General features: G+C 46.5%; 1 protein-coding gene across 11 annotated transcripts in view; it reads right to left on the minus strand.

The window, feature by feature from the left end:
- The window catches only part of TLN2 (talin 2), a 7,472,684-nt gene that overhangs the window by 1,649,755 nt on the left and 5,796,615 nt on the right, over positions 1–26,314 (minus strand). For 10 of the 11 annotated variants that reach the window (XM_069624483.1, XM_069624486.1, XM_069624484.1 and 7 more), the window contains one exon: positions 17,175–17,249. The exons of the other annotated variant lie outside the window; for it this stretch is intronic. In XM_069624483.1, coding sequence (XP_069480584.1) covers positions 17,175–17,249 — 75 coding nt within the window. The remainder of the gene's footprint in view (positions 1–17,174; positions 17,250–26,314) is intronic. 11 annotated transcript variants of the gene reach the window in all.

The following is a 26,314-nucleotide window of genomic DNA, read 5'->3' on the forward strand; positions in this document are numbered from 1 at the left end:
CTTGGTGGTTGCTCATCCAATGCATCTATGCATGAGTATTTCAAACTCAACCAAGCTAGGGAGGAGAGACAGCGGGAGGACCGGACAGACAGACTTGCAAGGCCTAGAACATTCAGGTCAAGGTCATGCAAGTGCGCAGAATGGGAGGTGCGAGGGAGGTGGAGGGAGACAAATGCGCCACGTTCAGGATGAGAAGCCAAAACAATATTATTGCTTTATTTCCACAACCAGAATGGAAAACTACAAGCTGGGAAAGCAAAACAATGCAAGTGTTTAACACACACTAAAGGAAATTGTAGTAAGGTCCCTTGTGCATAGTTTCTCACAACTTTGAAAAGTGCTTTATCACTGCTACAAAGAAAGGAATGCACTGTGTAAGAGTGTGCTGAAGCAGTGGACATAGGGCATTTTTGCCACCAATAGCAATGGGGATGGAAATTGTAATATTATGCAAGCAGCACTTGCGATCTATGGAATAATCAGGTTCTGTATGGCCAACACGGAACAGGAGGCCTGTGGCAGGTGTTGCATAGTGCGTTGTCTTCAGTGGTGTACAAAGAGGTGGCAAGCTGCCCCCGCACTGGCTCTTTTGAGAGCCTGACCAGGATTTTTGTCAGCTGGTCACTTCTCCCGTTCAGCACCTCAATGAGGGTGCGCAACGGGAAAGGTATCCCGCTGGGAGGACAATGTGTGCTGAGCAATTCCTGCTCAGCACGCTCACTGTCCTGGCAGCAGGACACCTTACCCTTTCTGAACGGAAGAGGTGTCCTGCTGCCAGGACAATGTCCCAGGGAGCTCCGGGCAGCAGAGGAGCTCTCATGTTGCTCTGTGTCAACAGAGCATTTCAATGTGAGCCATTAGGCACTGATGGGAGGGAGGGGGGTACTATTAGCAGGGACTTTTGTCCCTTTAGAAATGTGCATGGAGGGGGTGATCAGCAGTGAGAAGGAAAGGGTGAATAATGTTGCATGCTTATTTATTTGTGTTTTTTAAAAAGCGCGCTTAATACCCGTGTGAAATAATGACTATGGATTTACCTAAGGGGGGTTTGTTTGGCACACATTACCCTGAATTATTCTATTGTGACTTTGCATGCAGGATCTGGAGAATAAAACTAAAGCCATACTCTTATTGCTCAACATATTTCTATGATGATGTATATAATGTAAAGCTAATTATGAAAGGCATTTTTACAAATAATGTATTATTGACGCACATGAAAGGCAAAGGGAAACCTTAATAAATATCTATATCATGGGTGCACAACATACGGCCCGCGGGCCAGTTGCGGCCCGCCATGCTGTTTTGTCTGGCCCGCGAGGCACAAAGACTTTCCTAATGGAGGGCGGCCCGCAAGCAACATCGGCCGCCCTCCATTAGGAAAGTCTTTGTTGTCTTCGGGGCCGGACAAAACACTGGCCCTCATTGGCTCAGTGCACACGCACCACTTCGCTCCTACGAGCCACGTAGTGCGTGTGTGCTGCACCAATGGAGTGCCAGCACTACGGCTGGCGTGGTCCATAAAGCTTGATGCCGGAAGGCATTTCAGCCTTGGACCACGTCAGCCGTAGTAAGATTCCAGTTACCTCGCCAGCGTTCCAGCTTACCTGCCTTCCAGCACGTCTCCGGTGAGTGGTCTGTTTGTGTTTGTGTGTCGGGTCTGTTTTGCTGTATGTTTGTGTTGTGTATGTTGGGGTGGGGGGTGTCGGGTGTGTATGAGTGTTTGGTTTTGAATGTTTTTTTTGTGTATGTTGAGATGCGGGGGTGGGGGGTGTCAGATGTGTATGAATGTTTGGTTTTGAATGTTTTTTTTGTGTATGTTGAGATGCGGGGGTGGGGGGGTGTCGGATGTGTATGAATGTTTGGTTTTGAATGTTTTTTTTGTGTATGTTGAGATACAGGGGTGCGGGGGTGTCGGATGTGTATGAATGTTTGGTTTTGAATGTTTTATTTGTGTATGTTGAGATGGGAGGGTGGGGGGTGTCAGATGTGTATGAATGTTTGGTTTTGAATGTTTGTTTTGTGTATGTTGAGATGCGGGGGTGGGGGGGGTGTCGGAGTGTATGAATGTTTGGTTTTGAATGTTTTTTTTGTGTATGTTCAGATGCGGGGTGGGGGGTGTGGGTTGTGTATGAATATTTGGTTTTGAATGTTTGTTTTGTGTATGTTGATATGCGGGGTGAGGGGGTGTCGGGTGAGCATAAATGTTTGTTTTGGAGTGTAAGTGTGGTGTATGTTGAGATGCAGGGTATGTGTGTGTGCATGCTTGCTAGTTTGTATGCTGATTTGGGGATGGGGGTTCTGGTCTCTATGGGTGCATGCTTGAGAGTGTGTGTGCTGAGTTGGGGGTGGGGGGTTTGGGTCTGTATGGGTGCTTGTTTGAGAGTGTGCTGATTTGGGGGGTGGGGGTTTGGGTCTGTATGGGTGCATGTTTGAGAGTGTGCTGATTTGGGGGGTGGGGGGTTCTGGTCTCTATGGGTGCATGCTTGAGAGTGTGTGTGCTGAGTTGGGGGGTGGGGGGTTTGGGTCTGTATGAGTGCATGCTTGAGAGTTTGTGTGCTGATTTGGGAGGTGGGGGTTCAGGTCTGTAAGGGTGCATGTTTGAGAGTGTGCTGATTTGGGGGGTGGGGGGTTCGGGTCTGTATGGGTGCTTGTTTGAGAGTGTGCTGATTTGGGGGGATGGAGGTTCGGGTCTGTATGGGTGCATGTTTGAGAGTGTGCTGATTTGGGGGGTGGGGGGTTCTGGTCTGTATGGGTGCATGCTTGAGAGTTTGTGTGCTGAGTTGGGGGGTGGGGGGTTTGGGTCTGTATGGGTTCATGCTTGAGAGTTTGTGTGCTAACTTGGGGGTGGGGGGTTCAGGTCTGTATGAGTGCTTGTTTGAGAGTGTGCTGATTTGGGGGTTGGGGGTGCTGAGTTGGGGGTGGGGGTTTGGGTCTGTATGGGTGCTTGTTTGAGAGTGTGCTGATTTGGGGGGTGGGGGTTCGGGTTTGTATGGGTGCATGTTTTAGAGTGTGCTGATTTGGGGGGTGGGGGTTCTGGTCTGTATGGGTTCATGCTTGAGAGGGTGTGTGCTGAGTTGGGGGGTGGGGGGATTGGGTCTGTATGTGTGCAGGCCTGCTAGTTTGTATGCTGATTTGGGGTGTGGGGGGCTCTGGCCTGTATGGGTGCATGCTTGAGAGTGTGTGTGCTGAGTTGGGGGCGTGGGGGGTTCGGGTCTGTATGGGTGCTTGTTTGAGAGTGTGCTGATTTGGGGGGTTGGGGTTCGGAGTTGGGGTGTGGGGGGCTCTGGCCTGTATGGGTGCATGCTTGAGAGTGTGTGTGCTGAGTTGGGGGCGTGGGGGGTTCGGGTCTGTATGGGTGCTTGTTTGAGAGTGTGCTGATTTTGGGGGTTCGGAGTTGGGGGGTGGGGGGTTCGGGTTTGTGCCTGATTCGGAATGGGCTCCAAAAGTCAAATGGAAGCCAAGCATTTCTACCCTGCCACTCCACATTGCCCAGGATCCATTGGAATGTTAGCTGGGGAGAAATGATTGGTGGGTGTCTGTCTACAGGTCCAACTCAAACACCCTGTAAATGTCCGATAGTGACGGCTCATTTAGTGATGCTCTTTGGCATTGGCTGCAGTCCCCTAAAGATCATACTCCTAGGTCCAGAATTGTCCCTGGACCTAGTATGATAGTAACAAATATTTGCCCCCCACCCCCATGGGGCATAGTGTTTGGTTGGGGGTAAAGGGGGCCATGGGGCATAGTGTTTGGTTGGGGATGAGGGGGGCCATGGGGCATAGTGTTTGGTTGGGGGTTAGGGGGCCATGGGGCATAGTGTTTGGTTGGGGGTCAGGGGAGCCATGGGGCATAGTGTTTGGTTGGGGGTGAGGGGGCCATGGGGCATAGTGTTTGCTTGAGGGCTAGGGGCCATGGGGCATAGTGTTTGGTTGGGGGTGAGGGGGCCATGGGGCATAGTGTTTGGTTGGGGATGGTGAGGGGGCCATGGGGCATAGTGTTTGGTTGGGGGTGGGAGCCATGGGGCATAGTGTTTAGTTGGGGGTGGGAGCCATGGGGCATAATGTTGCACTCCAAGAGTGAACCCAATAATAAAGCAAAAACAGGTACGGTTAGGAGATGTACATCCTTTGCTTTTTGAGGAAACCTGACTCAACGAAGGCCATACTCCTCTTGGGCAACCCAAACAGCAAACTATAGCAGTCCAAAATAACGGAATGTCCAATCAAGGGTCAATAAAATATATATAATTTAGTTAAACAGACGATATACAACAACTAAATAGAAATAAATTATAACAATGGAAAATGTGTAGTACAAAATGTAAGTTTGAAATGCAAATAAAAATCGTTACCCCTCAAAAACATATTCTTTTTCCATGTGTTTAATACAAATTGGGGGTTGAAAAAGCCTCCTGCCATGCACCGCCTACCTCCCCGCCCACATTTACTTTTCGGCCCACTATAGCCCTCATGTAAGGTACTTTCGGCCCTCTGTCAAAATCAGTTGTACACCCCTGATATATATCAACTAAACTTGTGAAGATGTGGTCTGTGGCTTAAATTGTCAACATCCCAGTTCCACCATTTAACTAAAGTGAGTGATCCTGGGCAGATCTGCAGCTCTGTGTTTTAATCTGTAAGTGTTTGACTGAAGAGCGTATGTTATTTTATTGCCCAAGAGCATTTAATATTTATTATCATGTTTGGCATGATAAACTCCAACGGAGGTCACTGCTTACAAAACAGAAGTACTGATTTTGGCAGAGGGTTATCATTTAATGGTACTGTACTCCTACTAAGATGCTCTCACGTACTAGTAAACAGATTCAACAATTATATTATTAAAAGCTGAGGAAGGCAGTCACGGGTGGGCAATAAAAAAGAAACATTACGGTAAATTAAACATTTTCAGTTACAATAAAGCAATTACAAGTCTTGGATTCAAATTATGTCAAACAGCAAATTCAGTGACAATACACAGTATTGGAGCGTTGGTTGTGACTCTGGATCGCCATCTCACCATTATTCCGTGCCGCAGGGAAGGGATACACAATACCGGAAAGCAATGAGGATAGGAAATAACTTCAAAATGACAGACACGTGTACGAAATAATAGAAGGTAGCCAGGTGGACAGTAATTCTTCTTTGGGTTACTATTGAAGGGAAGTGTCTATTTCCCAGTCCAAGTACAGTTATGCTCCAAATGCCATTCACTGAGTTAAGTATTTACCTTATCCTGAACTTCCATGTCTTCGGATGCCGGTATTCAAAGGTGGCAGCAGCAGCCTCAAGGCTGGCAGTGGTGCAGATTCCTGCACAGCGTAGTTCGGCGGATCCGAGGCACTCAACAGTGCGGCCGAAGCTTCAGGCAAAATGCTTGCAGCAGGATGCAGCACGGCACGCTTGCTTGGAATGGCAGAGAAACTGTCACTTTCCTGCCGATCTCATTTAGCGCAACTGCGCCCAGAGCCAGTGCCTGCACAGTGCTATGCGAGTGTCGTGAGGTGGGGGGAGGCGGGTGAAACAAAGGAGCTGGCGGGTGGGTGAGTGTGTGGATGCTTTTGGCGGTTGACACCTGCCAAAAGTGGGTAAATTGAGAGCTATGCTCCAGAGACACACGCATGGGGGATCTGAGGGGGATAAATGCCATTGTATCCCCCCACTTAAAGGTGTGGGGGGGATTTGTCCCCCCCCCATTGCCCCCATGTCATACGCCCATGTATCTGCCGCAGGCTTCCTTGCCATCCCTGATCAGAGCCTTAAGGCCATCATGATTCTCCTCTGCGATGATGGACCATAGCCCGAAGGAGAACTTGGTCAGCGCCCTATCTGGTGGCAAAAAGGGAACAGAAGTGGTCTTAAGGTTTGTCGTAGGAGCATAGACCACCGAGCTTTCTCGAGAGGCATGTGTGGAAAGGAACATGGGTCCAATGCGCAAGCCTGTTATTCATAGCCAGGTCACGATCGATGGTGAGCACTGATGCAGCTGTGCCTAGAGCCCAACCACTGGTTCTTCTCTGCCTGATTGAAGGGCAAGAGCGTCTCCTTCTTGGATGGGTTCCAGACCAAATGGCACCGGATCTCCTTCCTTCCTTATCATAAATGTCCTCCAATTTGGACATGTATACTCTTCTGGAGAGCGGGAAAAACTCCTTCATAACTCTGGTGTTGTCAGTGCCAAGGTCAGAGTGCTGACGTCCAAAGACTGAACACTGATCTTTTTCACAAGACGATTTTGCGTCTGTTTATAGAGAACCTAATGGCTCGTCCAAGCACAGCGGGATCCTTGGGCTTGGTTGAAGCCTTCGATGCTGAGGCTGTGACCAACAGCGCTGAGGTTGTGACTGCCGGCATAGGGTCAGAAGCCCCTGGGTGCCTTGGCGAAGATGTTTTCAGGAGTAGAGGACAGTAGAGGACTGGGTGGGAAAAGGTATGTGTGGAGTCTTATCCTCTGGGTCGACATTGAAGTGGTGGCCCTTCTTCTTGGACAACGTAGAACAGTGGTGCCTCGAAGAACCTCCTGGATCTGGACGTGTTGCAGTGTTTCTTCTTTTTCTTGTCCTTTCGGACTGGGGACCGTTGCTCTGTGCCGCAGTCTGAAACGGGTCCGTTTGTCATCTCTCTCCTTGTGGAGAAAGGTAAAGAGTCTCGCCTTTTGTTCTCAAAGTGCTTTGGGGTGCATCGATTGACATGATGTGCAACCCTGCGTGTTGTGGCCCTAAGCAAGACAGTAAAGGCAAATGCAGTGTGGGTCTTTTGACATTTGACGCCCGCAATCTATGTAGGTTTTAAAATCTGAGGATTTAATTGGATTTGGCATTGCATTGAATAACGAAGAATAAGAATCGATTTATTAAAGAAAACAAATACGTTTTAAAGGCCAGTGTTCCTAAAGCAAGCAGAGGGCGCAGAAAAAGGAACTGAGATTACGGCACCTTTATTTATCGTGTGACACCAATAGAAAGAGTTGCCGTACTCGCGGCATAAGCCTGACATATAGAATCTTGGCGCATAATCGCCCCTTCTTAATATTTTTTACGACAGCAACTGCAACACCTCGATGGCCCAGAGGAAGACCCCTTTGATTTATCATTACACAATAAATCACTGCATACACTATTGGTTGTGACATTGTGTCTGTTCATACCAGTGGCGTGGGTCGAGAGTGACTAACATTTTTCTTTTTATTTTATTATTTGGAACCCTGGCCTTTTAGTTCTGGTGCGTCACTCCCCTCGCAGCCATTCGCGAATTTAGAGAATCAAGGTTACCACGTTGAGCTCAGGCCCACTTTTGAATCTATATTTATCCTGGCCCAACATCATGTCAGGCGCAGGGCACGTGCGTCGGGCGGAGACAACGCAGAGCCGCATTGCACACCCTGGTGGTAGAAAGGTTTCTGAAGAGCAGCTATGCTTGGAGATAGAAATCAGAGATGAGATATCTGTAGGAGGGAGGAGTTCATTATAACACTATCATTACTGTATTTGTTGCTTTACATTTTCCTTGTGATGAAAGCTTGCTCTGTACCCATGTATCAGTCCTACATGAGAGAAAATCGTACTCTGCTGCTCCCTTTGCAATACCTGGTCTCTATGAAGGAGGTTGCACTTCTGGTGTTTATTTTCTATATGTTCAGTGCGTAAGAGAAGTTTGCGCTGTTGCACTCTTTGCCTCACCAGTTCTCTGTATTTGACTAAAATTGTATTGTTGCTGCCAGTGCTGTATCCATGTCTGAATGATGCTTGCCTGGGTGTGCCTGTGTTTATTTGTATTTATTTTTTAGAGGGGAGGTGGCACATCTATTGTTAATAATGTGTGTGCATATGATGCATTTGCTGATATGGTAAATATTTATATTTCCTGCTCCGGTCACTGATTTTCACACGGAAAAGTATTAATATTACAATGTTATAAAAAAACACTGGTGGCAGTCATTCATGTGGTATCTGAGGGACAAGGCAAACTGTTATTGCATGGGGCACCATTACTTCTACCTACTGCTGGACTGCCAGGACTCTCTTTGAACACCCTCACTTCACGCCCACTTCCTCCTACTGACAGCAGGCTGGATGGTTGACCATGCGAAACAGGGACCGATTTAAATGTATGCTCCTGGATCACAAATCTATCTATGGATGTGTACCACTGTATTTATCCTCATCTATCCAACTCTACAAGCCCTCTCGTAATCTCTGCTATGCCTCCTTGACTACCCTTGTGGCACCTTGCACTCCCTGTGCTTCCTCTCCCTTACGTTCTGTCTCTCTTCTTGCTCCACTTGCATGGAATTCTGTTCCCCTGGACATCCGTGAAACAGTCCACACCGATTTGTTCAAAACGAAACTAAAAGCCTACCTTCTCGCCTCAGAGTTACACTCTTAAGCTACCTCTCATCTGCCTTTTAGCTAACACTTTTCCCTCGCATGTACCCTCACTTTCTACTGCCTTCACTCAAGCACTTCATCCATCATGGTCACATCCCTAACACAGCTAACTGTACCACCTACCCGCACTTTAAATCTCTAATGTTGCTTGTCCTTAACCTGTGTATGTCCACCCATGTTTTTGCCCTGGGGACTGTTCCATTTACTTATCGCCACAACCTGGTCAGAATGGCACTCAAATTCACCCTAAAACATAAGACGTTCACTGCTTCCTGACAAATCTGATTTCTTATCTATTATACGTTCTTTTGTGATCAAAAGAGCATTGTTCCTCCCTGTATAAATAAATAGCTCCGCAAAAAGCCTTGGACCAGCCTGTCTGCACTGTGAGTGACACGGGCTGTGCCTCCAACACAATGCTGTGCCACAGCTCCAACTTGGGCGCACCAAGCACCAGATGGCTTTCTAGCTTGATCCTGAGGTTGCACCTCACTGTTCCTTGACGAGGGAGATGCCTCCGAGTTCTCAATGCCGTTGAAAAATGTTGATAGCCGTAAAATAATACAAGTATGCTGGGTACAAAGCAGAATCTTAGATTCAGACATCAGCAATTTCGTTAGGGTGAATCAGGAGGTGCAGGAAGGGAGAGAGTGCAGAAGCACCGAAGACAGTTCAGGTAGGAGAGAGATATGCTGCAGTGGACATATATGTGCAAAGAAGAGCTGTGCAGAGGAGTGGAATGGCAGGATGAATTGAGTGCAAGACACATAAGAGGCATGCAGTGGGGGGAAGCTGTGTGCAGTAGAGAGGTGCAGCGGAGAGAATCAGGGGAGGGGACGGTGCAAGACAATGAGGCCAGGGATGAAAGTAGGGGAGTTCTGAGGGAAGAGGTCCTTAGGTGAAAGAAGTGTACTTGGGGAGAGATAGCTGGAGAGGTCGTCACAGGTAAAGAAGTGTGCAAGAGGGCGGGGTGTAGGGCAACACCCACCAGAGAGGCATCCTGGTACAGGGAACAAAGGAGTGTTTCTCAGAGTAGAGGGGCCCCAAGTATGAAAGGGGTGAAAAGAGAGGGCTACAGCGGAAATGTGAGCAAGGAAAAGAGAGAAGTACACACAGATGTGAGCAAGAGGCTCAAGGAGAGAGGTGTGCAGGGAGACAGGCAGACCTATGAGTGCAGTGAGAGTGTAAGGGCTTAAGAAGAAAGTAATAACTACGCCCTACCTAGCAGGATGGAGGAGAGGGTATCAGTTAATATTATCCCCACCAAAAATATCGCCGTACATATGGTCGTCGGGAACGGCCATAGGTGATATTTTTGGTGGTGATAATTTATGGGGTAAATGGATGGGGGGTTGCGGGAGTGTCCCCCGCTCCCTTTTAAAATATATGAGGGTTGCAAGGGTGTCCCCCGCAGGTTCCATGGGGTAATATCGCCGCAAAGATATGGTGAAATTTTTGTATGGCGATATTTTTGAGGCGATATTATCACATGGAACCGAGGAGAGGCCCGAGACCATGGGGAGATCTTCCAGGGAAAGTGCAGAGGATTAAAGCGACATAGGCAAATGTGCACACAGCCCTACAGATAGCGGGTGTATCAGCCATTTTTACTCCCTAAAAATAGGCGAATACTCCAACAAGGAGTGAAAATACTCCCAGGAAAACAATTAGGGAACAGGCACATGGGAGAAGGTCCCTCTGTGTTAATCTACACAGCTCTGTGGATATGTCTGGACCAGTAGTGAAGGTCGTGCCCAAGGAAGAAACTTTATTATTATTGCCTGATCCAAAGAGGTAAAAATATATCTTTTAATGTGAATGAATTACTATAAGCAAAGAAATGTTTATTACAAAACAATTCTGTTGTACAGTTAAACATATTTCTACCTGCTTATTAAATACTTCCCCTGGGACTTATTGTTTTACTCCCTAAAAAATAACTTGAATCCCAACTTTAAAAAATAGGAAGTAATATGCTCCCACTTCAAAATCTTATCTGGAGTGCACACGGAGACAAACTGGTGGAGGTCAGAGTGGGACATGAAGAGAAAGTGTCAAATGAAGGAAGAAAGATGCATGGAGTAATAGGGTGACCAGACCTCCTGTTCTTTCAAGGACTGTCCTGGAATTCGGCCTTTTGTCCCCCATCCCGAAATTTCTTTTTAATTTAAAACCGCTGACCCAGTTATAGAGAAAGGGAGGGAGAGCACTGGCACAATCCCTGCTGGACTGCAGGGAGTTATTAGGCAATAATTCAACATAACATTTATAAACCAAAACAACATATACAAGTTTAATATTTTAATATTGTTAACGGTTTATAGTCATATAATCGAAAGTCATAATCTCGAAAAAAATGTCAAAAACAAAAAAGTCGCATTTTTTTTATTACGTTTTGAATTCGAAATGGGGGGGTTCCCCCCTAACCCCCCCTTTTGTTATTTATTTTTTTACCCTTTTTTTTATTCCCGGACCTCCAAAAAAATATATAAATAAAAAAATAAAACATTCGACATTATTGTTTTCTATATTATGACTTTCGACATTATTCGACATTATTCATTCGATATTTTGACTGCACACCGTTATATTATAACTGAAACCAGATCTCTGCCTTTCAGTTCACAGCCACATGCCTTAGCTGGTTGTTCCATTGACGGCTTGGAAAATTGAGAAATAGCAAGTCCTGTAATAGCAATCAGTCTAAGAGCGCCTTGGTTTTGAACATGCTTACAGTCACAGCCACATTAGCACAGTTTATATCTAGGAGCAGTGTTGGAAATGGAAATAACTTACTGCGACTACCACCTGCAACCTGGGCAGGAGAGGCGGTGGGGGTACGGGGCCAGTCCTACTTTAACATTTTATTTTTCAAATCTGGTCCTCCTTGGCAGTGGTAGAGTTAAGCAGCAGTGAGAGAGGTTCACATGAATATAGTGGAGTAGAGAGAGACACCATGAAAGGAACAGGCATGAAGGAAGAGAGGGAGTACAGTGGAAAGATGGACGCATGGGAGGTCCAGGCAGGGAGGAGAGCATGCAAGAAATAAGTGCAGGGACAAAATAAATCAGAGGACAGAGTCTGAGGGACATATAGGGGCAGAACAATAATCTGGTTTAAAGAAAGAGTGACATGTTTCCCCATTGCAATTGCTAGCGATGCATGTAGTCTACATTTTTATGACACTTGGGAAATCGTTCACCAACATGAAATGTTGTTATCATGTATCTGCTTATTCCGAAGGTATTGAAATGGTGCAGAGTGGATTTGTTTGGCTGTCCCCCCACTTCCCCAGAACACAAATCTCCCTCCACCATTGCCACATAGAGAAGATCATTTCCATCTCCTCCTTGGAGGAGCCACTGAGAAATTCACACCTTTTGTCCAGGGCCCACGCGCAGAGTAGCATGGCCACCCAGCACAGTTAAATCAACCGCAACCCCCCCCTTACTTAGGTAATGCAGGCAGTCAGAATCTAGATAAACTTGCCCCTGATGGAAGACAAGAAACCTGCCAGATCCCAGCTGATAGCTCTGCACCCTAAGAGTATGCTGCAAGAGCTCTTCTCCCATACCAACCAACCAAAGGCTGTGTAAAGATCTAAATGATGCATTCAAAGTGACACAAGACAATGGTTGGCTAAATGGCTCAAGCCATGCTGAAGGGGTCATGCGAGATGACATGGTCCCTTATTTTTTATTTATGTATTGGATATTTGTAAGGCACTTATACAACAAGACAGTCTTTCAAAGCGCCACAAGGTACAAGGGAAGGTAACAAGGGTGCAAATGAACAATGAAAAAGACAATGAACACATAGAAACGAACAGCGGTCCAACTAGGCCTTGTGACATTCAGAGCGTGGAAGTGCAGTGAAAAGAAAAGAAAAAGGGGTGTGGGTGGGGTGGGGATAAGTGCAATCAGGGGGGAAGTGCCAGAGGTGCCTGTTGGGGAGGCAACAGGTAAGTGCACTAGCAGAGACATCCCAGGCGAAGAGGGAGGACTACCGCCTAACAGGTAAGTGCAGGGCAGAGGCAAACCACCTGACAGGTGGGTGTGGGCCCTGAGGGCAGTGCAGGGGGGGAAACTGGGGGTGATTGGGCAGAAGGCCAGGACCCTATTGGACACTTGAGGGACCAGGCCGCCTATCCCAGTAACAGAGGGGATTATTAGCACAGGAGGGGGAGAGGGAAGGAGGAGAAGAGAAAGGTCTTGAGTTGTTTGCGGAACTTGAGGTGGTCCGGGTTAAAGGTGGAGAGAGAGGGGGAGGTTGTTCCATAGGAGAGAGCCAGCTGAGGAGAGGGATCTGCCCCCAGTTTGCTACTTGGAGAAACGTTTGATCAGCAGAAGGGCAAGAAGATCGAAGAGATCTGGAAGGAGAGTATTTATTAAGGGAGAGTTGCAGGTAGCGTGGTCTCAGGACCCAGACAGCCTTGTGGATGATGCAAAGGGTCTTGAATTTTACATTGAGCTTCTGGGAGAAGGTGATGAAAGGGAGAATGGCTCTAAGGAGGTGAAGTTGAAAGTGGGCCTTCTTAGCAATGTCCAAGATGTGAAGAGTAAAGGAGAGAGAGGAGCTGAATATGACCTCAAGGTCTCTAGCCTCAGTGGAAGGAGAGGGAGGTGAGCCCATAGAGGGCAGCCAGAATGCAGGAGGGAAACGGGGAGCAGGTGTCCGATAGATAGGATCTTGGTCTTACTGGCATCAAGACAGAGAACATTGGAAGTGCACCAAGACTGAATAGCAGACAGGCAGTCTGGAATTATATAGGAGGAAGAGGGGAGCTTGAAGAAGAGTTTTGTGTCATCTGTGTAACACTGGAAATTAGGAGAGAAGGTAGATGTTGAAAAGTCAAGGCGAGAGGCTAGAGCCCTGGGGAACACTGCATGTAGAGAGAGTTGTAGAGGAGGAGGAGATGGAGCCTAGGAGCACCTGGGAAGGGTGGTTAGTGAAGAAGGTGGTCAACCAATTCAGTGTCCGGTCTGACATACCAAGAGTATCTTGGAGCCACTTCATGAGGATAGAATGGTTGATCATGTCAAAGGGGGAAGAGAGGTCAAGGAGAATGAGAACAACAGGAAAGTTGCAGTCAAGATTTATAAGCAGTTCTTCACAGGTGTTCAGGAGAGCAGTTTCTGTGCCTCTGGATGCTTGGAATCCAGATTGATGGTCATGTATGTAAACAACCAACAAGCTTAGTGTGTTAGGTCAGTTGGGGGATGACCAACTTCTCCAGGAGTTTTCCAAGGAATGGTGTAGTAGAGAGTTGCTCTACCACGCCAAGTAAGTTTGGTTTACCCCATGTGGTAGCATTGACAAGACTAGCCTAGGTTCTGGGACTTCAATTGGACTTGAGTGTGTAGGTCTCAGCGTCTGGGACTTAAAGACATGAACCAAGCTGTTTGCCACTTGATCCTCAGGAGTGAAGGCCCTGCCCAGATGAGTGTCTAAGAATGCTAAGATGAATCAGAGAGACTGAGACAGACTTCATGGAGTTCAGGGAGAAGCCAAAACTGTGCAATAGAGTGGGACAGAAGTTCTGACAGGTATGGGAAGATATGTATGTTTTCCCTCCTTAAGTGAGCCACCAACCAGCACTGCCAACACCATGGTGAAGTCCCTGGGTGCAGAAAAAATATTGAAGGGCAAAACCTTGAACTGGTATTGTGAGAAACAAACTACATATCTCAGGTAATTCCTATGGCTGCCAGGGATCAGCACATGGAACTAGGCATCTGTAGATCCAACAAAACTAGCCATGTCCTGCATTTTGAAGGCCTTAAGAATCAGTGCCAAAGTGACCATTGTGAACTTGTCTTTGAGCAAGTAAACATTCGAAAGCCTTAGATTTAAGGTGGACTAAAGACCCCTTTCTTCAAAACCAGCAAGTAAAGGATGTACAGACCTTGTCTGGCTCTGAGCGGGACAAAGTCTATATGGCGTCCTTCATTAGAAGCTGACATATCTCCTCCAGCAGGGGAGAGGCTGGAGGCAGTGATGGGCTGGAAGGAGGGCAGTTGGGCATGTGTTGAACAAACAGGAGGCAGTAACCCTCAATCATGACCTGTAATGCCCACAGATCATAAGTGGTGTGCCACCATTCCTTGATGAACAGGACCATCTTCCCGCCCACTTGAGTGGAATGGGAAAAGTTCCCTTCACAGAGCCCTCTACTTGTGCCCCACAGCCTCTACCCTGGAGGCGGGGGGTGCATTTGTTGCTGTTTGTCTGAGGGCACTTCACTCTTAATATGGTGGGTATAAGGTGAGAGGACGAAAATCTCATCACCCTCAGGGGTGGAAGGTTGCTGAGCATCCAGGCCTAGGAATTTGGCTGCTTCCTTTGATGTCTGAAACTATTGGAGGGACTCGTCCACCTTTGCCCCAAGCAGGTTACACCCATTGACAGGCATACCCTGGAGCTTCTCTTGAACATTGGGGAAAAACCATGGGTGCTTCCTCAAGACAGCTCAGTGCCCTTGGCACGTAATACACTATCAGTCAAGTCAAGGCCTGACTGCAAAGCCTGGCGTGCAGCCTCCTTGCCATCCCTCACCACGGTTTAAAGCTCTCCCACATCTTCTCCACAGGCTCTGCTGCACCAGAGATGACACTCCTCATCCCAAACGAGTATTTGGCCAGGGTACAACACGCAATAACGTTCCTTAGGGGTAGGCTGTCTTATGCAAGCACCTTGCATCCCTAGGTGTCTAGCCTCTTGCTCTTCCTGTTTGGAGGCAGTGAGTGGAAAGAGGTAGTACTACCAAATTCTCTAGCGAGGAATGGGTGAAGAGAACATCCAGATCTGACTGTGCTGGATGATGCCTCTTTGCAGGTTTTGGTCCACTGCATGTATTGAGGTTGATTTCCCCCTGGCTGCCCACACAGGTGCCGCCACTGCTAGACTGAATGAAAACAGGCTCTCTAGAGGAGGAACCTCATCCAAGAAGTCAGCCAGCTAATTTCGGACTATATATGCAAAGTGCTGACAAACCACATGTTTCCACCACATTAGCCATCACTGTCTGTCAAGAAGTATGGGATTTTCCCACAATCAGTGCCAGAAGTATATCTAGCTCCAGAGAAGTGTTGAATCTGCTGGCCTGCTGTAGGTCTAACGCAAGCTCCAACAGGTCATCTACTTCCCAACAGAACTACTCCAGGAATCCTCAAACCAACCAGCATTAAGGGGTTCCATCCGAAAAAGAGGTAGGGTCCTTATCTTCACCAGATTGTAATTGTAATTGGTTATTTATAACACGCTTAATACCTAGAGGTTTTTAAGAGCGGACCCGGGGATCGAACCTGAGTTGGTCCACGTCATTTTGCTTCCAAGACGAGCGCATTGCCCCTGAGCTATCCTCCCGAGATGTCAGATATCTTCGAGATGGATCTGTTCCTCGAAAGTGGGGTATACCCCGGTTATACTCCTATGCCAGCGATGCCGAGGGAAACAAGGCTGGGGGGACATGAGTTTAAGGGTTAGATACACAAAGGCAGGGCTGCACACACTGAGATGGATGTTTGTAAACTGGAGCTATGACTGAGCATGAATGCATGCATGCATGTAGTTATAGACATGAGAGTACCCTCTACCAGCTTAATCAAGTGTGATGTGTTCTGTGGCCGGCGCTGAGGCAGAAGAGAGAGCGAGTAGCAGACCAACTACCTTGTCTCCTGCATCATAAAAGAACAGCATCTTCAATAGAAAACCGTGAGAGCCTATCAAAGAGCGTGTCTCAAGCAGAAGAGATGTCTAACATGCCTGCCTCTCAGTACTGCCTAAACCCAACCCAACCCAACACGGAGGGGGCGGTAGACGAAATTATTTCCATTACGGGGCGAACCACAATGGAACACATTTCGTTATGAAGAAGATAATATTTCGTTTTGATGACCGAGGGGCGCTAGGGCTGGGGAGGACCAAAAAAAACAGATTGCTTTCAAATCTCACCCAAATGTATTCCAGACTGTCCACGAAAAATGACCCAAAGTAGCACAATATGAAATCACTGAGCAGCTCGGAAAAAGAAAGCACAGCACCTAACTTGCTTCTTACAAAGCTGCTGAATGGAGCAAAACTTCTTAGGGAGCTCCTCATTGATCAGTAGCGAAGAGAAGTTTGGTAAAAAGAGATTTTCGTGAGTTGGCAGCTTCATTACGTGGCATTGCTGGTTGCGATGCCACCCAGATATTCTCAGTTCAGAAGCCCATTTTCCTGTCTCTTTTGCAACAATGGTTTTGGCAAATTTGTGGCTTGCGCCACAATAATTCACCAAAACCAAAAAACGTGAGTGCTGTTCCAATCTTAAGGTCCGTGCACGTGGAATAAAGTAACAGAATTTAAAGGGCTTGTTTGACTGACTCTGGTGCATGGGCGTCACTTCTGCCGCCAGTGGGGAAAAGGACACTGATAGGCTCAGCGTGGAGCTGCTCTGTGCACCATGGTGGCTGCAAAAACGTTTCAATTTCCTGTCTGTGCGTGGGATTTTTCACGCAATAAGAACCGGGATTTAGGCATTATTGCAAAGAAAGACCTTAGAACTAACAATTGGAATACTTTCTGAAGTGGGTATGTAATGTTTCAAGCAATGCACATCAACATACCCCAACAGTGTGATTATGATGAACACTTGAAATATGTGCTCAAATACATACAAAATACACAGAATTTTTACGGGAACATCAAAAACAATAATGGTCACAGCATTCCAAATTTAGTTTTCCTGATGTGTGGAATGAGTGGGATGATGGAGAGTGAAGTGAGTGCTGGTACGGATGCTTACCTCCACACATGTTGTAACCCCAAAAGGATGATTTACTGAGGCCTGAAGACCATCTTCTACAAAGTGTCCGAGATCCTGTGAGTATGTGACAGAAAAAGGGTGGCAGCTTGATTTTCTAATGTTCAAGTAATATGACAAAATGAAACATTTCAAAACATCAAAAAATGAATGAACCGGTATAAAAATTGTTCAGTTGCAACTCTGCGGGAACTCATAACCAGTTTACTTGAAAACATTTCAGTCTGAGTGTACAGGGAAACGGGATTTTCAAGGTTTACATCAAGGTTAGAGAACAGTGTATTTCGGCTCAGTAGCTTAACTTGGTGGTGATTCGGTTGTTCATTTGTAGATAATAGATAAGTCTCATATCCAAATGTTTAGTTTAGCAGGCATTTTTCACATTATGTAATGCCTACCCCACTTGGAGGCCTTGCTTTCTCTGTCAGAAAGAAGACTAGCAATTAACGTTAGTGCAGAATGAAGGTATCTGATAGAGGAGGACAAAGTGTTCTAAACTAACATTTTACCATAGGACATTTGGCTATTAGTCAAAACAAAGTAGGAGACGGGCAACAGATGTATACTCGATCATTTTGCAACATCAACATTTGAAAATAAAAATCGATGTACATTATTGTCTTTGTTTTGCCATTGTAAAAGTAACAGAGTGAGTCTAAGACAAATCAGGAATATTATTTTGCTAAAGGTTGACACCAAGATTCATGGATTGCAAAATGTGTCCCTTTAATTTGTCTAATTTTAACAACCGATAGGGTAGTTCACAGAAATTCCAAGTTGTTCCACAACAGGTGCAGAATAATCAGACGCTGGTTGATGGAGTTCATATCACATTGTATTCTGGTCCTTGTAATCTTACATTTCTAATTCAAAACAAACACACGTGCAGGAATGCCAAGTGACGTGCGGTTCAAAACCAGGGCCTGCAGAGCATGATGTGATAACTTTTTGTGTGTGTGTGTGTATATATATATATATATATATATATATATATATATATATATATATCACTAACAAAAAACATTTTTAAAGGGACGTTATGGTTAAGTTGCGCTACTAAAAATCTATCAAATTCAGTGAAAAAACGTTGTTAAAGGGACGTTATGGTTACAAGTAAAACCTAAAAAAAACCCTGAAATTCGCCAGTTATGGTAGGCTAAGCAACCATAACTCGCGCCACCATCGTGCACTGCTAAGACTAATACCCATGAAATCAAAGATCACATCACAAATGTGATTTATGACATCACTGATGACTCACATGTCTGGCTACCGTTTCTTTGTAGTTCACTAACATATCTAGGGCAGGTGATTTTCTTCAGTGACAGGAAGTAAAAATGCAAAAGGTACTACGTTTGTAGACCTTACTCTTCTCATATGTCCTTACACTACTTTCCTTAGAATCCACTCACATCATACAATACATATACATTGGGGAAGAAGCAGCCTTGAGACACAGCAATCATGTCTGTGCATGAAATGAAGTACTTAGGTTACCAACACTTTCTGGTAATGCTGCTGGTTTGTTTGCTTACTTTACTTTTCCTGTATGTGCTCATATTTGTATGCATTGTGGTCTCTTTATGTTTTGTATGTAGTAGTACAATTATGAAGTAAAGGAGGCATTGTTAGGTACTGTTAGGGAGAATTCTCAAGAATGGCTAATTTCCCTTACCTACTGAGTCACTCAGCAGCTTTGCTGGATTTCTAGGATTTATTTTTTCACCTGGTAAGAGTGTGAGCCTTTTTTTCCCACTCTTACATGTGTTTTGCTGTGTGTGTTTAACATTTTTGTGTTTATAGACTGTGGAGCCTCACCTACTCCATATGCATCATCTTTTTACTGTGTGTTACACAGCACCGTCAGTGCAGTGACACAGGATTGTCTTTTTCAGACTTCCCACACCAAACTCCATTTTCTGGGACTGACTACTGTCTCCCAGAACATGTAAAGTTGCCATTGACTTTATTAGGCTTTTTAGATCCACAGACCCAGTACAAACTATCTTACATAGAGTTCTGGAAAGGGTTAACAGTTATCGCTTTTTGTCTGTTTCTCATGGAACATTATTTTGTTCCCTTTTCATTAAGATTTGGCTAGTGGCAGTGGTAACTACCCTATTTTTCCTACTGCAGTTATTTTAAATAGCATTGGTATTATTTTAGACTGTCTTAGTAGCCTCGAACTTAAACCCGCAGGACCATAGTTACTTTTATACGGTTCCGGCTGTGTTTATTCGCCATTTCTTTTTGTAAAAGTCTTTCTCGTGTTTTAATCTGCACGCCAAACCAGGTTTGGTTCCTTTGTTCGCCGTCCTTTTGCAGGCTTCTACACAGAAGCCCTCCTTAGGCGCCTGAATGTCTGAGGGAGACAGGATGTGAGGGAGGGCTTTGAGACTCCCTGCACAGGGTCTCCTTGGAAACCCATGTTGCATTCTGGTATGATTGGCTGTAGTGACTGTCCCGGCGGGACAGCCACCCGGCTGTGTGATTGACAGCCAGACTGTGTAAATGGGGGAAAACTGCATAAAAAGCAGGTCTCTGGGACTGAGAAGGCAGAGTCGCCACTGGATCGAGAGAACCGAAGAGAAGCTGACAGAAGAGGACCTCTACCATGACTGAACCTCCCGGTGAAGCCCTGCTGCGAGTCCGAATCTTCAAACTTCGAAGACAGGGAAGATCTGCAAGGAATCTTCTCCCCTTGAGCTGGTGGGATCAACCAGTTTGCCAAGCTGTAAGCCAGGCCTCCCTCCTCTGGTCGAATTTGCTGTGCACAGCTACAGTGAACCGGATAGCCAGGAGGAACGGACCCTGCTTGGGTTTTAATGAGCGCACTTTTTATTTGTTGCTTTGCTCTGCTGCTGGTTTCTTCCCTGGGAAGTGCAGGACCCTCCAGTCTTCCTACTTCGTGTCAGTCCGACAGTCGCTTCAGGAACCGTGAGCCTGCAGGACCTGCCAGGAACGTCTGCCTCAGCTACAGCCTTCTTCTCCATTTAAGGTACTGTTCAAAGCCGGTCGTTCAATCCGTCCGACCGCGGTCAAAGTGTTTGAAATCTTTTGCCAATCTGAGGGCTTGTCCTTCTCTATTCTTTAAAGTAACTTTTCGTCCGACCAACTTAATTCTGAACTCTTGGCAAAGACTTAACCGCGAACTACTCTGAACTGTGTGATCCTCTGCAAAGACTTTGGTCCTTTGACTTTGGCCCTGGCCTCTTGATTTGATTTCCTCACTGTAGTTCCTTTTTCTAGATTGCCCTGCTTACTTACTTCTTGGTGCTGCTCAACTTTTGTCTAACTTTGTCTTTCCCTCCCTTTTAAATTACTGGAGTGCCATTTTGCTCACACTTCATTTTGAGTTTAACTTGTCCAGAATCTATTGGGTGCGGTGTAGTGTATTAAGATTGTGATTTTTCAACTGCTTGATAATAGTGAAATGTTTTATAACTGGTGTGTAAATAAATGTAAATTCCTTTACTCAGAAACCTTGAGTCAGTGTTTGTTTGAACCATAGTAATTGCTGTCCTTTGTGTAACTATTGGTACTGCTCACTTTACTCTTGAGATAAGTCTGGCTGCTCAGCCATCGCTACCACTTTACTGTGTAGTACAGGCTTGTACCAAATGTGAATTTGTACTGTCACTTGTAGTCTTAATTGTGTGTGGTGTTCCCAAAGGTTACTGCATATGATTCTGCCTAACAGGTACTTATTACATATGTCACAGTGCACAAAACTCTGAAACGAAAGGATTCATCATTTTACATTCCAACATAGTGAAGTTTTGAATATTGCAGCTCTATGACGCATGATGCACAGAATGCCTACATTTGTATAGGAGTTTGTTCATGTACTGGAATGAAGTCAGTAACACAATGGTGTTTATAGCAAAGCATCACCTAATGAACTATTTGGCGCTTGATACTTCTTCCAATGATTTTTTGACCTTTTTCTGCCAACATAATAATGACAATCCCTTGTAGAGGCAGTCCATAAAAATTAAATACACATGTGATGTCATCAGTGATGTTATGAATGACATTTGTGATGTCATCTTTGATGTCATGGGTATTAGTCTTAGCAGTGCACAGTGGTGGCATGAGTTATGGTTGCTTCGCCTACTATAACTGGCGAATTTCAGGGGGTTTTCGGTTTTACTTGTAACCATAACGTCCCTTTAACAATGTTTTTTCACTGAATTTGATAGGTTTTTAGTAGCGCAACTTAACCAGAACGTCCCTTTAAAAATGTTTTTTGTTAATGAATTTCATAGGTTTTTAGTAGAGTACAGTAACGGGAACATTGCTTTAGCATAGTGTTGGCAGTAAAGGTAATATGTTTGCAGTACCGCACCTTCACCATAACGTCCCCTTAAGAACGATTTGTCAGTGATAGCTTTTCTGTCGTCCTCATGAACTTGTGAAAAGCCCAAATTCCCTTGTGTATGTATCCATTTGTGCTACCCCTTGCCTTGCCTAATAGTGTCAGTGTTTCTGACAAATGAAAGGTATTCATGTTCAGTGTTGGTGAAACTGTGTGTGGTGTTTCTTTTTGTGTTAACATAGAATCGTGATTCTGTGTCGCAAATTAATAGCCGAGATAGCTGCAGGTAAGCAACGTGGAGGTTTCCTGTGCAGACTGCACCTGGCTGGCGTATCTGGAATCACAATGCAGGTATCCGTAGGACTGCAGCACTGGCGGCATGGCCGCAAGTGCGGAAGCACTTTCAATTGCTTGTGGCAGCACACGTCTATCAGTTGTACAACTATATCCATGCCTAGGGCATCCTCTGTGTGCTGGTAAGAACGCCCCTGTCGCCAACCCCAACAGATTCATACGGTAGGCTACCGCATTTCAAGTACTCCGCACTACTACGTGGGTTGCTCTGCAAACCTACCAATTTGTCCCTGCACCACGTCTGCCTGTATGAGGCACACTTGAAAACAAGTAACAGCAACCTTGAGTGTACGCTGGGCGTGCTAAAGGTCACAATAGTTTGATTGATGTGCTGCTTGCCTTTCCATGACCCGTGAAACAGACACACTGTGTCTGCACTGTGCACTGTGCCGAAGAGTGTGAAGGGTTTGCCTGCGGGTTGTACAGTTGGAGATACCGTTTAACTGCAAGTGTGACAGTTTGTAGTGAGTCTGCAAAATGGCAAAGCTGTTGCGGCTTGGTCACCAACATAGTAGTGCATGTTTGTAACAGAAGTATGTAAACAGCACATTCTTCGGAGAGCAAACAATATTACTGTTGCTTAAAACAGTAGTGTAGCTGCATGGGTCGCGCTTAAGAATGACCTTCCTCCTGCTTGTTGTAAGCATTCTTCTATTTCATAAATCAGTCATGTCCATGCATCCTAGTCCTATGGCTAATGGCGTACCATGAAGTGTCCGTACCGCATGTGATGAGAACAGCAATGCAAGCATAAGGGACCAGTGGGCATGGTACTACCCTGCCAAAAATGCAGTAGGGTAATTTCATGTACAGCATTCTCCACATAGGCTGTGGCTCACAACACGAACACTCCTGTACGGCACCAGAGCTTTACAACACCCTGTCACGCAGCGCGCGCCACTCACCTGTTCTGGGGGTCGGGGTCCTCAGCTGCGGCGGTCTCCCTCCTGGAGATTCTATCCGCGTTGGCGCCTTTCTCTTTGGCGTACCGCGGTCCGGGCTCCCGGCTCCCTGGGCGCGGCCATCTTGAATGTCCTGCGCATGCGCGGAACGTCAGTATCCGATGTTTCGCGCATGCGCAGTGACAGCGGCTTGCGTTCCAAGCGTCACTTTGGTCCCAGGCTATAAATAGCCTTTGCAGACCCGGAAACAACGCGTCTCAACGCGGTTTGTTCCGTGTATACGCTCCAGGAGCCCTACTTTGCCTGAGTCTCTGTTCTGCTCTTGTCCTGTTCCTGTTTCTACCTCGTGCTTAGCCCAGTGCTCCTTATCCTTTGCCTTGTTCCTTGTGCCCTGCCCTGCCTTGTTACTTGCCCTTTTGGGTTCCAGTCTGGTACTTGGTCTTTGGGGTTAGGTAGGTCCCTGCCTGGGTTCCTCTCTAGTCCTGCACCATTCCTTGGTTGGGAAGGGGTCCGGTCCTGGGGTGTTCGTTCTCTTCCCCTACTCTTTCTTTCCTCCTTGAAGGGTCTGCCTCCCCATTTCCTTTTCTGCTGGTCTTGTGCCCTGCCGGTATCTGTGCCATTACTACCACCGAGGAATTACCGAAGATCTGTCCCTCGAACTGCTGGTACCGAAGTGGACTTCACCTGGCCTTCTCTGTCAGTGTTTACACTGTCCTGATGTCACGCAAATACAGAGAAGTGCTACCCGTGACGTTGGGAGCTGGTTCAGCTCAATCCTGTCATTTATTGTCAGGAGGGTGTTGGGTCGGTTCCCCGCGTTGCTCTTTCATCTTTGCGAAGATTCATCGACAGACTGGCAGCCTCATCTCCTCGCTCCCCAGGAAGAAAAGGTAACCAGCGATCTCGTGACGCCTCTTATAACAGATTGAGACGCCTTTCCTCCAGCTCCGACATGGCAGACATGCAAGAACTACGTCAGGAAGTACGAGCCATGCGTCTCGAGATGACCACCCTTCGCCAGGAGAATGACACTCTTCGGCAAGCAATGGGTCGAGGATTGAATGTTGCTCCACAACCTGAGAATTCTATGGCCCACACAACTCCTATGAAGTTCGATGGTGATCCACGTCGAGTGGCGGAGTTTTGTACCCATTGCCGGATTCATTTTCAGTTTCGATCAAGCCATTTCAATCAAGACAAGGCCAAGATAGGGTACATCCTAGGTAACTTGACCGGCAACGCTCTAGCTTGGGCTGCTCCCCTGGTTTCCGCCGATAGTCCCTTGTTGAGTGATTTTGCTGCTTTTGAAAAGGCCTTTCTGGATATCTTCAAACCACCAAACCTGGCTGCCGTGGCCCAGAACCAGCTGATGGAAATCAAACAGGGATCTGGTGACATCATTAACTACATTAGTCGGTTTCGGCAGCTTGCAACTGATTCCCAATGGCCCGAAATCACTCAGAAGACTTTGTTCCGTCGTGGGTTACGAGACGAATACAAGGATGAATTGCTGCATATTCCTGAACCAGAAACCCTACCCGCATTGTTGGATCAGGTCCTCCGTATCGACCACAGACTGGCTGAAAGGAGAAGTGAACGTCGTTGAACGGAAAGATACCATCCGGGACTCTCAGTACACCCTTCAGGATCTACAACCCCAACTGACGCGGGTCCTGAGCCCATGCAACTGGGAGCTATTCGCGGACCATTATCTGAGGCTGAGAAGAAGAGAAGACGTCAACAAAACCTATGTCTGTATTGTGGAGGGACTGGACATTATCTAGGTACCTGTCCTCTACGTCCCTTGAAGAAGTCGGAAAACGAACGGGCCCGCTGTGTGGTGAGAAGGCAGCGGTGGGCCGTTTTTCTGATTCAGACCTTCCTCCCATGCACTCGGTGCCCTTGTTGGTCTTGGAAGTCGGTATTGCATGGCAAGGGAAATGCATTACGACCAGGGCTCTTCTGGACTGTGGAGCATCGGGCAATTACATTGATGCCTCGTTTGCGGTTTCCAATGGGATCCACCTGTATCGCAAGGAACATTCAGCAGTGGTTGAGGTAATCGATGGTACACCATTGTCTTCGGGTCCTGTGTGCCAACATTCCGGTCAGTTATGGCTATCAGTGGAAGAACATCTTGAACGGATTTCGTTGGATGTGATCAAGTCTCCCTCCTTCCCGGTAGTGCTCGGCTTGCCTTGGCTGCTTTACCACAATCCACAGGTCAATTGGACTTCCCGAACCATGGTCTTTTCTTCTGCACGTTGTTCTCAGGAATGTCTTCTTCGTGATACCCTTCCAGCGAAATCTGGTTTGGGGCTACCCACTCCTGGAAACACCTCTGTCCGCCTATGTGTTACTCAGTCCATACCTCAGGAATATGCTGAATTTCTCAAAGTATTCTCCAAACCAGAAGACATTCCATTGCCTCCTCACAGACAGTTCGACTGCTCCATTGATATTCTGCCTGATGCAGTCATTCCTCATGGCAAGGTTTATTCTTTGACGCAATTAGAAAAGGGTGTCCTGCAGGAGTACATCGAGGATTGCCTTGATAAGGGCTACATTGTACCATCTAAATCCCCCGCGGGATTTCCGCTTTTCTTTATCAAAAAGAAAGAGGGTACTTTGCGCCTGTGTATTGATTATCGCCGGTTGAATGAAATCACGTGCAAGGACCGATACCCCCTGCCACTCATCCGGGACATCATTGAATCCTTGAAATCTGCTCAGATCTTCACCAAGTTGGATTTAAGAGGAGCCTACCACTTAGTGCGGATTAAAGATGGTGATGAGTGGAAGACGGCCTTCAAAACACCTTTTGGGCATTACGAGTATAGGGTAATGCCGTTTGGACTCTGCAATGCCCCGGCCGTCTTCCAACGGTTCATGGATGTTGTCTTTTCAGATCTTGTAGGAGTGTCAGTATGGGTATATCTGGACGACATCTTGATTTTTTCTTCTACTCGCATGGCTCATGTTGAACATGTTCAGGAAGTCCTCCGTAGATTATCTGCCAATCATTTGTATGCCAAAGCTGAGAAATGCCAATTTCATCTGGAAAGTGTGGAATTCCTAGGCTATGTAATCAGCAGCACAGGAGTTCGGATGGACCCCACGAAACTGCAAGCCATACAGGAATGGAAACAGCCCCATGATGTTAAGTCACTGCAACGGTTCTTGGGCTTCGCTAATTATTACCGACGTTTCATTCCTCAATTTTCTCACTTAACTGCCATGTTGACTCGTCTGACCAGCAACAAGATTCCTTTCTTTTGGGATTCTCAGGCCGAAGTGGCATTTCAGGAATTAAAAAAAGCCTTTATGTCAGCTCCTATTTTGAATCATCCGGATGACAAAGAACCATTCTTAGTTGAAACGGATGCCTCGGACTATGCAGTTGGTGCAGTCCTGTTGCAGCATGATCCAGTTACAGAAACAGAACATCCTGTGGCCTACTATTCGCGGAAGCTGTCACCCAGCGAAAGAAACTACGCTGTGATCGAGAAGGAACTTTTGGCCATAAAAGCAGCCTTCGAAGAGTGGCG

Source organism: Ambystoma mexicanum, chromosome 11, assembly GCF_040938575.1.
Source record: "Ambystoma mexicanum isolate Mex_15411 chromosome 11, UKY_AmexF1_1, whole genome shotgun sequence".
NCBI lineage: Eukaryota > Metazoa > Chordata > Amphibia > Caudata > Ambystomatidae > Ambystoma > Ambystoma mexicanum.